The sequence below is a fragment of the Oncorhynchus tshawytscha genome, linkage group LG33 (genome assembly GCF_018296145.1).
Source record: "Oncorhynchus tshawytscha isolate Ot180627B linkage group LG33, Otsh_v2.0, whole genome shotgun sequence".
NCBI lineage: Eukaryota > Metazoa > Chordata > Actinopteri > Salmoniformes > Salmonidae > Oncorhynchus > Oncorhynchus tshawytscha.
In genome coordinates this window covers 40,696,208-40,712,214 of record NC_056461.1, presented here as the reverse complement: position 1 = coordinate 40,712,214, position 16,007 = coordinate 40,696,208, and the positions used below count along the sequence as shown (strand labels likewise).

The 16,007-nt window shown below is 41.9% G+C and overlaps 1 protein-coding gene across 1 annotated transcript in view; it reads right to left on the bottom strand.

Moving 5' to 3' along the window:
* LOC112230707 (relaxin receptor 2-like) overlaps positions 1-15,100 on the bottom strand; it is a 206,495-nt gene extending 191,395 nt beyond the window's left edge. Inside the window, exon 1 of the mRNA XM_042311509.1 lies at positions 14,724-15,100. Within this exon, the coding sequence (XP_042167443.1) occupies positions 14,724-14,811 (88 nt within the window). The 5' untranslated portion in view covers positions 14,812-15,100. The remainder of the gene's footprint in view (positions 1-14,723) is intronic.
* Between the last annotated feature and the right edge of the window lie 907 nt (positions 15,101-16,007).

The window sequence follows — 16,007 nt, the reverse complement described above, 5'->3', positions numbered from 1 at the left end:
GCCGGCCCAAGCAAGCACAGGTTATACCTGAACCACAGTCTGGACCTTCACTTCCTGATCACAGGCCACACAAAGTTTAAATTCATGTGATATAGTGTGTGTTTACCAGAGACAGTAATGTGAAGAACAACATGACCTGCACCAAAGTCAGATTAAGATATAGGCCAAGGACGAGATGAAGGGTACTTTTACCTGGAGTTTATCCTTATTGTAGGCTACTACTTTCCCCACTTTTAATCTTGAAATCTTTTGTTGTTTACTACACTACTTACTCTGTTTAGCACTATGGCCTCACATGTGCATCTGTATTTGTATTTATTATGGATCCCCATGAGAACTTGTTCTCAACTTGCCTACCTGGTTAAATAAAGGTGAAATTAAAAATTAAAAAATAAATAAAAGCTACAGCAGCTACTCTTCCTGGGGTCCAATTAAGGGAGTTAAACAATTTAAAAAACATTAAGCATGTGCCCTTAAAGAGATGGGTGGGGATAAGGCTTAAGAAGGTGTTAACGATGCTGAATGGGTGTAGACAAAAAAAAGAGCTCTCCAATAGGTGGACCAACAACTTTCAAAGCAGAATTACTTTATTGTTCCTGCCCTACAGTGTATGATATACCATTTTCTAGGTCTTGAGACTTTACTTTTATCCAATGTAAAAAATAAAATAAAAATGGTGCTACATATGTCCGAATCCAGGTGGTGGGTCACAAATGTATGACTGTATTAGACACATATTCCCCTCAGATTACACAGACCCACTAAGAATAGAAAACAAACTCCCATATTTATTGGGTGAAATACCACAGTGTGCCATCACAGCAGCAAGATTTGTGACCTGTTACCAAAGGAAAAGGGCAACCAGTGAAGAACAAATACCATTGTTAATACAACCCATATTTATGTTTATTTATGTTCTCTTTTGTACTTGAACTATCTGCACATTAAATCAAATCTAATTTTATTGGTCACATACACATACAGTGCATTCGGAAAGTATTCAGACCCCTTGACTTTTTCCACATTTTGCTACGTTACAGCCATAACCTAAAATTCATTCAATTGTGTGTGTTTTTCTCAGCAATCTATACAGAATACCCCATAATGACAAAGTGAAAACAGGTTTTTCGAAATTTTAGCAAATGTATTAAAAATAAAAAACTGAAATACCTTATTTACATAAGTATTCAGACCCTTTACTATGAGACTCGAAATAGAGCTCAAATGCATCTTGTTTTTATTGATCATTCTTGAGATGTTTCTACAACTTGATTGGAGTCCACCTGTGGTAAATTCAATTGATTGGACATGATTTGGAAAGGCACACAGCTGTCTATATAAGGTCCCACAGTTGACAGTGCATGTCAGAGCAAAAACCAAGCCATGATGTCAAAGCAATTGTCCGTAGAGCTCCGAGACAGGATTGTGTCAAGGCACAGATCTGGGTAAGGGCACCAAAAAATCTCTGCAGCATTTAATGTCCCCAAGAACACAGTGGACTCCATCATTCTTAAATGGAAGAAGTTTGGAACCACCAAGACTTTTCCTAGAGCTGGCCGCCCGGCCAAACTGAGCAATCAGGAGGGAAGGGCCTTGGTCAGGGGGGTGACCAAGAACCATATGGTCACTCTGATAGAGCTTGGGTTCCTCTGTGGAGATGGAAGAACCTTCCAGAAGGACAACCATCTCTGCAGTACTCCACCAATCAGGCCTTCATGGTAGAGTGGCCAGACAAAAGCCAATCCTCAGTAAAAGGCACAACAGCCCGCCTGGAGTTTGCCAAAAGGCACCAAAAGACTCTCAGACCATGAGAGAGAAGATTATCTGGTCTGATGAAACCAAGATTGAACTCTTTCGCCTGAATGCCAAGCGTCAGGTCTGGAGGAAACCTGGCATCATCAGCATGGTGGTGGCAGCATCATGCTGTGGAGATGTTTTTCAGCGGCAGGGCCTGGGAGACTAGTTAGGATTGAGGGAAAGATGAACGGCACAAAGTAAAGATAGATGCTTGATGAAAATCTGCTCCAGAGTGCTCAGGACCTCAGAATAGGGCGAAAGTTCATCTTCTAACAGGACAACGACCCTAAGCACACAGCCAAGACAACTCAAGATGGGCTTTTGGGACAAGTAACTGAGTTTCCTTGAGTAGCCCAGACAGAGCCCGGACTTGAAAATCTGGAAAGACCTGAAAATAGCTGTGCAGCGATGCTCCCCCTCCAACCTGACAGAGCTTGAGAGGATCTGCAGAGAAGAATGGGAGAAACTCCGCAAATACAGGTGTGCCAAGCTTGTAGCGTCATACCCAAGAAGACTCAAGGCTGTAATCATTGCCAAAGATGCTTCAACAAAGTACAGAGTAAAGATGTCTGAATACTTATCTAAATGTGATATCTGTTTTTTATTTTGTATACATTTACAAACATTTCTAAAAACCTGTTATTGCTTTGTCATTATGGGGTATTGTGTGTAGATTGATCAGGAAAAAAACAATTTAATACATTTTATAATAAGGTTGTAACGTTACAAAATGTTGAAAAAGTTAAGGGGTCTGAATACTTTCCGAATGCACAGTATTTAGCAGATGTTATTGTGGGTGTAGCGAAATGCTTGTTACAACACTGAGGCAGAGAGGACCTGCAGCACTACAGAGAGCAAAAACTTTGAACACCTAGAACTGGAGGAATGGAACTACTGGAATTGGAAAGAATAGACCTCTTAGAACTATGGTGTTCTAGAACAGGAAAGGGTTTTCTAATGATCAGTTAGCCTTTTAAAAGGATACACTTGTATTAGCTAACACAGCGTGCCATTGCAACACAGGAGTGATGGTTTTTGATAATGGGCCTCTGCACGCCTATGTAGATATTCCAGTTTTTTTTTAATTCTATTTCCATTTCCAGCTAATAGTCATTTACAACATTAATGTCTACACTGTATTTCTGATCAATTTTATGTTATTTTAATGGACAAAAAATGTGCTTTTCTTCAAAAAACAAGGACATTTCTAAGTGACCCTAAACTTTTGAACGGTAGTGTAATATTTGACTAAAGCAATAATCATTTCATACCTTGCTTTCATTTGTATATACGATCATGTGTCTCTATATTATGCGTGAGAATACTTGGGAACAGATTTACAAAATTGTACACTTGGAGCAGATTTTGTGGTGTTTTTACAGTCTATGTCCAACGTTGAAATTTCTCAACAAAAACATTTACAAAATTCAATTTTTTGGGGCTCAGAAAACATGGGGGAGGTGGGGGGGGGGGGAAACAAATAAAACCACCACGAGCTGCCGGTTGGGGAACCCTGCTCTATTTACTTTTCATCAGAGCCCTATGGGGCCTGGTCAAAGTAGTTTACTATATAGGGAATGGACAAATCCACGCCAGTGGGATGGAAAATACTTTTGGTGATCTCAAATTGTTCTGCCAATTCTCACATAGTAACTTAATTGGAAGGAAGGATATTTAAAATGATTTGTTATTTAACATATCACAAACCATTTTTTTAAATAATGATGAAATTGTCAATTTTAGGCCGTTTTTAGATCTAAAGTATACATGCCTCCTGTAAGACCTTATGAGCCGTGAACCGCCCATGATACAGACAACATCTTGCTGTCATCATACTCCTTATAGTCTGCTCTACCTTAAAGAGTATGTTTAGATTCTGAAATACACATTTTCACATGAATTTAACTCAAGAGTAAAAATATTAATCTCCAAACTACCCTTATTGATTTTGTTAATTTTAAGACATATTTTTTGTAACAATATACTCTACAAGTACATCACATTTCCAGAGTGGGCTCTGTGCTAATTCTGAAGTTATGGAACATGTTATGAGAACCACCAACACAGTGAATGGGAAAATCGATTTAAAGAGAACTCCCTCTGCTGGTGATTTGCTAAATGTGCAATCCTATATGAGGGCTGTGATGGGCTAATGGGATTTTAAGGGATACTTTGGGATTTTGGCAGAGTCAGATGAACTCATGGATACAATTTGTATGTCTCTACGTCCAGTATGAAGGAAGTTAGAGGTAGGTTCACGAGCCAATGCTACCTAGTGTTAGCGCAATGACTGGAAGTCTATGGGTATCTACTAGCATAGATTTCCAGTCATTGCGCTAATGCTAGTTAGCAATTGCGCTAGCGCTAGTTAGCAACTTCCTTCAAACTGAGATATTATTTTAAATATTCATATTAATATTTTTTACTGTTGAATAAATGAATGTGAACAAACTAATCGCAACTATACATACTCCATATTTGAGAGCAATCTAAATATTTGTATGAACATAACAATATTCAACAACTGAGATATAAACAAGTTCGACAGATGTGACTAACAGAAATGGAATAATGTGTCCCTGGACAAAAGGGGGGGAGGCGTCAAAATCAAAAGTAACAGTCGGTATCTGGTGTGGCAACCAGCTGCATTAAGTACTGCAGTGCATCTCCTCCTTATGGACTGCACCAGATTTGCCGGTTCTTGATGTGAGATGTACCCAAGTCTTCCACCAAGGCACCTGCAAGTTCCCGGACATTTCTAGGGGGAATGGCCAGAGCCCTCACACTCTGATCCAACAGGTCCCAGACGTGCTCAATGGGATTGAGATCCAGGCTCTTTGCTGGCCATGGCAGAACACTGACCTTCCTGTCACCAGTAGTATAGCTGGTGAATTGTCATGCTGGAGGGTAATGTCAGGATGAGCCTGCAGGAAGGGTACCACATGAGGGAGGAGGATTTCTTCCCTGTAACGCCCCAGACCGTGACGGACCCTCCACCTCCAAATTGATCCCGCTCCAGAGTACAGGCCTCGGTGTAACGCTCACTACTTCGATAATAAACGCGAATCCGACCATCACCCCATGTGAGACAAAACCGCAACACATCAGTGTAGAGCACTTTTTGCCAGTCCTGTCTGGTCCAGCGACGGTGGGTTTGTGCCCTTAGGCAACGTTGTTGGCGGTGATGTCTGGTGAGGTACTGCCTTACAACAGGCCTACAAGCCCTCAGTCCAGCCTCTCTCAGCCTATTGTGGACAGTCTGAGCCCTGATGGAGGGATTGTGTGTTCCTGATGTAACTCGGACAGTTGTTGTTGCCATCCTGTACCTGTCCCGCAGGTGTGGAATCGACCAGAATAAGTTCCCATTTAGGTTATAACCTTTTATTGACTCCAGTTGGTTTGTTAATGGGTCACAGCACATAAGAATGCAATCCTATACTGTATGTTTTATTTGAGCACACCAGATTTCTAATTTCAATAGCACCAGAATACGACACACAACTGTCAGAAGAGAAGAGAGGAGGTTGTAATGTTGGAACAGAGGCTAGAATAACACATGATGAGAGAGAGGAGGTGTGAGAGAGAGAGGGAGAGAGAGGAAGTGTGTGTGAGAGAGAGAGGAGATATGAAAGAGAGAGAGAGAGAGAGAGAGAGAGAGAGTGAGAGAGAGAGAGAGAGAGGTGTGTGAGAGAGAGAGGGGGGTGAGAGAGAGAGAAAGAGAGAGAGAGAGAGAGAGAGAGAGAGAGAGAGGTGAGAGTTAGGTATTGTGGAATACAGAAACTCATCAAGAAGAAGAAGGAGTACACCAGAATTGTTGAGGGAATGGAGGTAGGAATCACCTTCACATAAACAGGAGGTAGGAATCACCTTCACATAAACAGGAGGTGGGAATCAGCTTACAATTTGGATCCTCCTACTTTTCCTGGGGTCCAGCAACATTAAGGCATTTCATAACACATTAAGTGTGCGTTCCCTCAGGCCACTACTCTACTTCTCATATATCTACAATACAACACCCACTTCTCCCACTTAAAAAGATGAGAGAGGCCTGTCATTTTCATCATAGGTACACTTCAACTATGACAGACAAAATGAGAGAGAAAAAAATCCAGAAAATCCCATTGTAGGATTTTTAATGAATTTATTTGCAAATTTTGTTTTTTTATTGAACTGAACACTACTACAAAATAACAAGAGAATAAATGAAACAGTCCTGTAAGGTGCAAACACTAAACAGAAAATAACTACCCACAAAAACCCTGTGGGAAAAAGCTACCTAAGTATGGTTCCCAATCAGAGACAACAATAGACAGCTGTCCCTGATTGCGAACCATACCCGGCCAAAACAAAGATATACAAAAACATAGAAAAGGGAACATAGAATGCCCACCCAAATCACACCCTGACCAAACCAAAATAGAGACATAAAAAGCTCTAAGGTCAGGGTGTGACATATTGACCCATTTGTGACCAAGCTTTAACTTCCTGTCTGAATTCTTGTGCTGTTGCTTCAATATATCCACATAATTTTCCTTCTCATGATGCCATTTATTTCGTGAAGTGCACCAGTCCCTCCTGCAGCAAAGCACCCCCACCACATGAGGCTGCCACCCCCGTGCTTCCCGGTTGGGATGGTGTTCTTTGGCTTGCAAGCTCCCCCTTTTTCCTCCAAACATAACGATGGCCGAACAGTTCTATTATTGTTTCATCAGACCAAAAAGTACGATCTTTGTCCCCATTTGCAGTTGCAAACTGTAGTCTGGCTTTTTTAGGGCGGTTTTGGAGCAGTGGCTTATTCCTTGCTGAGCGGCCTTTCAGGTTATGTCGATATAGCGCTCGTTTTACTGTGGATATAGGTACTTTTGTACCTGTTTCCTCCAGCATCTTCACAAGGTCCTTTGCTGTTGTTCTGGGATTGATTTGCACTTTTTGCACCAAAGTACGTTCATCTCTAGGAGACAGAACGCATCTCCTTCCTGAGCAGTATGACGGCTGCGTAGTCCCATGATGTTTCTTGGTAATTTCTCGCATGGAATAGCCTTCATTTCTCAGAACAAGAATAGACTGATGAGTATCAGAAGAAAGTGCTTTGTTTCTGGCCATTTTGAGCCTGTAATCGAACCCACAAATGCTGATGCTCCAGATACTCAACTAGTCTAAAGAAGGACAGATTTATTGCTTCTTGAATTACCACAACAGTTTTCAGCTGTGCTAATGTAATTTCAAAAGGGTTTTCTAATGATCAATTAGCCTTTTAAAATGATAAACTTGGATTAGCTAACACAATGTGCCATTGGAACACAGGAGGGATGGTTGCTGATGATGGGCCTCTGTACGCCTATGTAGATATTCCATTCAAAATCAGCCATTTCCAGCTCCAATAGTCATTTACAACATTAACAATATCTACACTGTTTTTGTGAATAATTTGATGCTATTTAAACCTCTTTCAGCTAGGGGGCACTATTTTTACATTTGAAAAAATAACGTTCCCAATGTAAACGGCCTATTTCTCAGGCCCATATGCTAGAATATGCATATAATAGACAGATTAGGATAGAAAACACTCTAAAGTTTCCAAAATATTGTCTGTGAGTATAACAGAACTGATATTGCAGGCGAAACCTGAGGAAAATCAAACCAGGAAGTGGCTTCTATTTTGAAAGCTCCATGTTCCATAGCCTGCTTTCGCTCCATTTAAAGGGATATCAACCAGATTCCTTTTCCTATTGCTTCCTCAAGGTGTCAACAGTCTTTAGACATAATTTCAGGCTTTTATTTTGAAAAATGAGCGAGAAAGATACCATCGAGTCAGGTGTTCGCGTTAATTTTGCTTGCGCAACAGAGCTTGGGCAGCCATCGCCTCTCCCTCTCCTACTGGAGAGGGAGAGGCCTATATATTATGCCTCTCTATATTTATTATCGATTATAGATTTTTAAAACAACCTGAGGATTGATTATAAAAAACGTTTGACATGTTTCTGTGGACATTACGGATACTATTTGGAATTTTCGTCTGCGTTGTCGTGATCGCTCGAGCCTGTGGATTTCTGAACATAACGCACCAAAAACAAATGGAGGTATTTTGGATATAAAAATAATCTTTATGGAACAAAAGGAACATTTATTGTGTAACTGGGAGTCTCGTGAGTGAAAACATCCGAAGATCATCAAAGGTAAGCAATTAATTTGATTGCTTTTCTGATTTTCGTGACCAAGCTACTTTGATGCTAGGTGTACATAATGTTTTGTCTTGTGATCGATAAACTTACACAAATGCTTGGATTGCTTTCGCTGTAAAGCATATTTTTAAAATCTGACACGACAGGCGGATTAACAAAATGCTAAGCTGTGTTTTGCTATATTGCACTTGTGATTTCATGAATATAAATATTTTTAGTAATATTCTGCAATTCAGCGGTTGTTGATTACAATTATCCCGCTAACGGGATAGGTAGTGTCAAAAAGTTAATGGACAAAAAAATGTGCTTTTCTTTCAGAAACAAGGACACTGCTAAGTGACCCCAAACTTTTCAACGGTAGTGTAAGTATTAGGGCGAGCAATGTCAGAATGGCATTTACTAAAATACAGTAGAATAGAATACAGTATATACATATGAGATGAGTAAAGCTGCATGTAGTCATTATTAAAATGACTAGTGTTCCATTATTAAAGTGGCCAGTTATTCCTTGTCTATGTACTGTATATAGGGCAGCAGCTTCTAAGATGCAGGGTTGAGTAACCGGGTGGTATCCGGCTAGTGATGGCTATTTAACAGTCTGATGGCCTTGAGATAGAAGCTATTTTTCAGTCTCTCGGTCCCAGATTTGATGCACCTGTACTGACCTTTCTATCTGGATGATAGTGGGGTAAACAGACCGTGGCTCGTGTGGTTGATGTCCTTGATTATATTTTTGGCCTTCCTGTGACATCGGGTGCTGTATGTGTCCTGGAGGGCAGGCAGTGTGCCCCCGGTGATGCGTTGGGCAGACCACATCACCCTCTGGAGAGCCCTGCGGTCGCGGGCGGCACAGTTGCCATACCTGTATCTGTAAAAGTTTGGGAGGGTCTTAAAGGCCAAGCCAAATGTCTTCAGCCTCCTGAAGTTGAAGAGGCGTAGTTGCGCCTGGCCGTGCAGTCATGAGTAAACAGGGAGTACAGGAGGGGACTGAGCACGCACCCCTGAGGGTCCCCTGTGTTGAGGATCAGCGTGGCGGATGTGTTGTTACCTATCCTTACCACGTGGGGGCAACCCATCAGGAAGTCCAGGATCCAGTTGCAGAGGGAGATGTTTAGTCCCAGGGTCCATAGCTTATTGATGAGCTTTGAGGGCACTATGGTATTGAACGCTGAGCTGTAATCAATGAATAGTATTCTCACATAGGTGTTCCTTTTGTCCTGGTGGGAAAGAGCAGTGTGGAGTGCAATAGAGATTGCATCATCTGTGGATCGGTTGGGGTGGTATGCAAATTGGAATGGGTTCAGTGTTTCTGGGATAATGGTGTTGATGTGAGCCATGACCAGCCTTTCAAAGCACGTCATGGCTACAGACGTGAGTGCAATCGGTTGGTAGTCATTTAGGCAGGTTACCTTAGTGTTCTTGGGCACAGGCACTATGGTGGTCTGCTTAAAACATGTTGTTATTACAGACTCAGACAGGGAGAGCTTGAAAATGTCAGTGAAGACACTTGCCAGTTGGTCAGCGCATGCTAGCAGTACACGTTCTGGTAATCCGTCTGGCCCTGCGGCCTTGTGAATGTTAACCTGATTAAAGGTCTTACTCACATAGGCTGCGGAGAGCATGATCACACAGTCTTCCAGAACAGCTGGTACTCTCATGCATGTTTCAGTGTTATTTGCCTTGAAGCGAGCATGAAGTGATTTAGCTCGTCTGATAGGCTCGTGTCACAGGCCAGTTCTCAGCTGTGCTTCCCTTTGTAGTCTGTAATGGTTTACAAGCCCTACCACATCCAACGAGAGTCAGAGCCGGTGTAGTACGATTCGATCTTAGTCCTGTATTGACACTTTGCCTGTTTGATGGTTCGTCGGAGGGCATAGCAAGATTTCTTATAAGTCCCACTCCATGAAAGCGGCAGCTCTAGCCTTTAGCTCAGTGCGAATGTTGCCTGTAATCAATGGCTTCTGGTTTGGGTATGGTTTGGGTATGTACGTATGGTCACTGTGGAGATGACATCATCGATGGATTGATGAAACCAATGACTTATGTGGTGTACTCCTCAATGCCATTAGAGGAATCCCGGAACATGTTCCAGTCTGTGCTAGCAAAACAGTCCTGTAGCATAGCATCTGCTTCATCTGACCACTTTTTAATTGATCTAGTCACTGATGCTTCTTGCTTTAATTTTTTCTTGTAAGCAGGAATCAGGAGGATATAATGATGGTCAGATTTGCCAAATGGAGGGCGGGGGAGAGCTTTGAATGCATCTCTGTGTGTGGAGTAAAGGTGGTCCAAAGGTGGTCCCCTCTGGTTGCACGTTTAACATGCTGATAGAAATTTGGTAAAACAGAATTAAGTTTCCCTGACAAAAGTCTCCAGCTACTAGAAACGTTGCATCTGGATGAGCGTGTTCTTGTTTGCTTATGGTGCAATGCAGCTCATTCAATGCTGTCTTAGTGCCAGCCTCTGACTGTGGTGGTGTGTAAACAGCTATGAAAAATACAGATGAAAACTCATTTGGTAGATAGTGTGGTCTACATCTTATCATGAGATACTCTACCTCAGGCGAGCAATAGCTTGAGACTTCCTTGGATATTGTGCACCAGCTGTTATTTACAAAAATACATAGTCCGCCACCCCTTGTCTTACCAGAAGCCGCTGTTCTATCCTGCCGGTACAGCAGATAACCAGCCAGCTGTATGTTGATAATGTCGTTGTTCAGCCACGACTCCGTTAAGCATAAGATATTACAGTTTTGAATGTCCCGTTGGTAGTTTAATCTTGCACGTAGGTCATCGATTTTATTGTCCAAAGATTGCACATTTGCTAGCAGAATGGAAGGAAGTGGGGGTTTATTTGCCTACGAATTCTCAGAAGGCAGCCTGCCCTTTGGCCCCTTCTTCTCCGCCTCCTCTTCACACACATGACAGGGATTTGGGCCTGTTCCCGAGGAAGCAGTATATCCTTCACATCGGGCTCGTCACGTTACTTACATTGTGTCTTCCAACTCCCATGGGAAAATGTACATTTTCTCAGTGACACAATGGTAGGGATTAACTGAGATGGGCTTGGGTCATTGATAAGTAATTGTCTTATAATGCTGTGAACTAATCCAGGAACCCAAATGATTAAGGTGGATCCAATCCTCAAGCAGAGAGCAAATCTTCAGCTGTTCTCAACTGCCCTTCATAATGTCATTGAATCCCGCATTAAACTATGATAGACTAAATTTCCTGATGCAGGTTATAAAATGTTTGGGAGCAGCTTATCGATGTCCTGTACTCGTGCTCCAGGTAACTGAGACATTTCTCACCATTGAACTGCCCAATACAGGAGGCAGGGATCAGGAGGTAGAAATCACCTTCACTTAGACAGGAGAAGGATAGTCCACTTTCCACACACACAAACACACAAACACAGGGAGGGGAAAGACAGAACACCTCCCACACAGAGGAGGGAAGTGGCTATTGTTGCGCGATTGGAACTGTGAGATTTCACAGATTTTCAGATTTCAGTGCCGGGAACAGAAGGTACACACTCACGCACATAAACACACACACACAGACATGGCAGATCACACAGGCTGTGCGGACTCACACACACAGACATGGCAGATCACACAGGCTGTGCGGACTCACACACACAGACATGGCAGATCACACAAGCTGTGCGGACTCAGACACACAGACATGGCAGATCACACAGGCTGTGCGGACTCACACACACAGACATGGCAGATCACACAGGCTGTGCGGACTCACACACACAGACATGGCAGATCACACAGGCTGTGCGGACTCACACACACAGACATGGCAGATCACACAGGCTGTGCGGACTCACACACACAGACATGGCAGATCACACAGGCTGTGCGGACTCACACACACAGACATGGCAGATCACACAAGCTGTGCGGACTCAGACACACAGACATGGCAGATCACACAGGCTGTGCGGACTCACACACACAGACATGGCAGATCACACAGGCTGTGCGGACTCACACACACAGACATGGCAGATCACACAAGCTGTGCGGACTCACACACACAGACATGGCAGATCACACAGGCTGTGCGGACTCACACACACAGACATGGCAGATCACACAGGCTGTGCGGACTCACACACACAGACATGGCAGATCACACAGGCTGTGCGGACTCACACACACAGACATGGCAGATCACACAGGCTGTGCGGACTCACACATACAGACATGGCAGATCACACAGGCTGTGCGGACTGTGCGGACTCACACACACCAGTTGACTATTTGATGTGAGGTTTCATCCGACCTGCAAAAACACGCACGTGCGTGCGTCTCATGGGACAAGAGTACTCAGCTGCAGCGAAGTACCGATTATATATTGTACAATTAGTGTATGACAACACATCAAACACACACACACAAACACACCTGGTGACTCACCTCATACAACTATATGATACACGCACCTCATCAAATCTGTCTGTACTAGTTATAATTTAGCCTGCCAAGTGTCCCTCTTCATTTTCCTATAATTATACACACGACAAACCGCACACACACACACACACACAACGAGAGAGAGAGAGATAGAGAGAGAGCAGAGAGAGAGAGATAATCTTTTCAATAATAGCTGCAGAGATTGGATTGTTTTTGTACTTCGATGAGAGTCTCGGACTATTGAGTTACTGATTCCTTTTACCGGGCATCGGGAGATACACCGGATCCCAGTTCCTTTTTCAGGACCAAGCTTTCTGCTGCCAATTCTATTTCTACACAATCAAACAGCTTGTCCCCAATTCTCATAGACATGCACACCACACACACTTCCTCCTGAATCACGCACTCGCATTCGCCTAGTTCTCAATTTCACATCTTGGAGACCAGTCAGCGCCAAGTTGATTGCAGGCAGGAATCCAGTAATATATAATAATATATGTAATTTAAAGAGATGTGTTTTTATCCAAAACGTGATACAGTATTGTGTATACATTTTACGTATGGGTGTAAGCCTGGTGTTACAAGCGCTACAAAGGACTGGTTAAATTGCGTTCCACCATGTACGGAGACTCAGGCTGCGTCTCAAGTGGCAACCAATTCACTAAACAGTGCATTACTTTTGACCAAGGTCCATACAGGTCTGGTCAAAAGTAATGCACACTATATAGCAAATAGGGTGGTATTTGGGAGACACCCTCAACCGTGAGGAGCACCTATTTTTCTGATCATAATTTCTGATTTACACAGTAAATATAAATTATTTGATTAACTCAGAGTCTGAACAATCACGTTATCCAATGAAATCGATAGTCCCTAGTCCTTTTATGTTCAGGATAGGCTACTGCTGAAATGTTATTAATACTCTGAATCTTCATTGAGAAGTATTTGCCATTGAGTCTACTGTGGTCTTGCACCATGTCTCTTTCCTCTCAATGGGAACCAACCGTGATAAAATAAACTCTAGTTAGCACATGGTTTATATGTTATGCAATTTGTTGATATAATGTGATGATAGTTTCAAAATTTAAAAAAACGAACACAATTGATTAAATAGGCTACAATTTGTACAAATAGTAGGCTAGCTGAACGCGTATTTACTACACTCCTGAAAAAAAGAGTGCTATCTAGAACCTAGAATTATGATTTGGCTGTCCCCATAGCAGAATCCTTTGAAGAAACCTTTTTAGTTCCAGGTAGAACCCTTTACACTGATGTTTCTACATGAAACCCCAAAGAGTTCTACCTGGAACCAGAAAAGGTTCTACCTGGAACCAAAAAGGGTTCTCCTATGGGGACAACCGAAGAATCCTTGTGGAACCCTTTTTTTTATTTTTTAAAGTGTACAGTACAGTGGTGATAAGATATATTTAAAGCTAGTGGTAGTCGATACATAGATGGACCAACCTTGATGAATAAATACTTCTTCTTTTTTTAAACGTGCAAATGGTTTATACATTTGTTATTATATAATACCTATAAATAGTTTACAAATACTGAGCTAATACCCACTGGCTAGTAATATGCAACATTGGGAGATAAGGTGTCTTTGTTGGTGGTTGCTACATTGACGCACATTAGAACCCTCGGTGGTGATGTGTGTTTATGACGGTTGAATTCCTCGTCTGCGGTCAAAACTTCTTTAAAACTCTCTCCAAATAAACGATTAATAATAGGATACAAATGGAATATAGTGGTAGTGTGAAAATCTTTCAATTATGTCATAATCATCTATAACAGACCTTACGGTAATTATGTGTGAGTCACGCAGATATTCTTGCTATTCCTTGAAGACTTTAAAAACAGAAGTGTATATTCAACCGGCATAGGGATCAACATGTATTAAAGTTATAGGGTTTTAAGTAACTATAGCCGGTTGTCAAATTCGGATTAAGGTTAGGTATTCTATAGTTTCAGTAGACAACTTTCAGTGAACAGTGAGCCAGCTTTGAAGTCTGTAAAACAGGCATATCGAACGTAGTAAACCGTTTGCAATTTTCATAGAAAATTATTGGACGCACAACCGGTGCGCTATGACAAATAGGCTACACGTTCATTCAAATACAGAACAAGGGACAAAGTTAAAGTGTATGCTATACGTTTTCATAAATGCAGGAGTATAATCATTTTCTCAGCTGGCCGAAGAAAATGAGTTTACCTGGTGCCAATAGCAAATACTATAGGCACCATGCAGGTAAACATCGGTAATACATTTAGTTATTATGAAATAGAATATTGGTAATTCCAGTTTAACCTACCCCTGGTTGCCATTTCAGACAGGTGCATGAGCAGCAGAATAGCCGATAGTACATCCAGTATCGGTATGGGAACTTTACCGCGTCTCATGTTCCTTGTTTTGGGGTCAGTTGTCTGTGATCCAGATAGCGCTCCACATTAGGAATTCCCTCGCGACTCCACCGGTGTTGCTCAACATTCTGCCGGTAACGAACATGACAGCGGAACTGTGACAGTGACACGCGGTCCCATATCAGATCACTATATTAAAGCAGAGGGCGTAAAAAAACTAGACTAATAACTGAGCAAGGAAAAGCTGGTCGGTGTGCGTCAACAGACTTCATCTCACTCTCTCTCTCTCTCTTTCACACACAGTCAGGTTCACAGACGCGAGTAAGGGGAGCTTCCTAACAAGCTGAAGACGAATGAGGGATCTCGTGCAGCGGCTGACAGTCAGTCAGACCAATACCATTTTCACATTGATTATAGCAAACGGACTTTTTCGAGAAGTTCTAGAGAGGTAACGATTCTCGAGAGACAATACTGTTGTCTACATTTTACCTCGGGAGGTCGCGCAGAAAAAAATCTCATTCAGTTTGTGTAGTGGGTACGATACCGTGGGTAAATCAATTTTTTTACAATAACGTTTGAATTGATTGTCATAGAAACATAAAAACAAGTGCTAATTATTCTAAAAGGTCTGGCCTATTTTTACAACCTTTGATTTGCATAAAAAGTAAAGTGTTGATTTGATAAAATAATCAAATCATATTAAAACGCATTTAAATATCTAGTTCGCAATAACTTATGAATTGGTTGTCGTAGAAACATAAAAAACAGTGTAAGTTATTCAAAAAAGACCTGGCCTACTTGTACAACCTGCATCAAAATTCGTGTTGATTGTCTAGTAATAATCAGGTTATATAAAATTGTAATTAAATCTATTATCCTCAATAGTTTTTTCATTAATTGTCATAGAAACATCAAACTAAATCCAAATTAGTCAAACCCTCAATGGAACTGACGCAAGACATCACCTCCATACAAGTTTCGGCTTTACCAATTGTGTTACAGAATTACCTGCGTTGGCATTTAGCACACCATCTCACAGTACTATCTCAGAGACAAAATATGTAACTTGCCCTCCACACCTCTGGCCCTAACCAAACCGATTGTTTGCTAGGGACCAGGTTGCCACGTGCCTTATCACACCTCGAGTCAGCCAATCACAGGCAGTAATCTTGGGTTTCAGATCCCCAATTCCTGCCGCCCCTTATCCATCTTCTTCTAGCAGTTGCAGAGAGAGC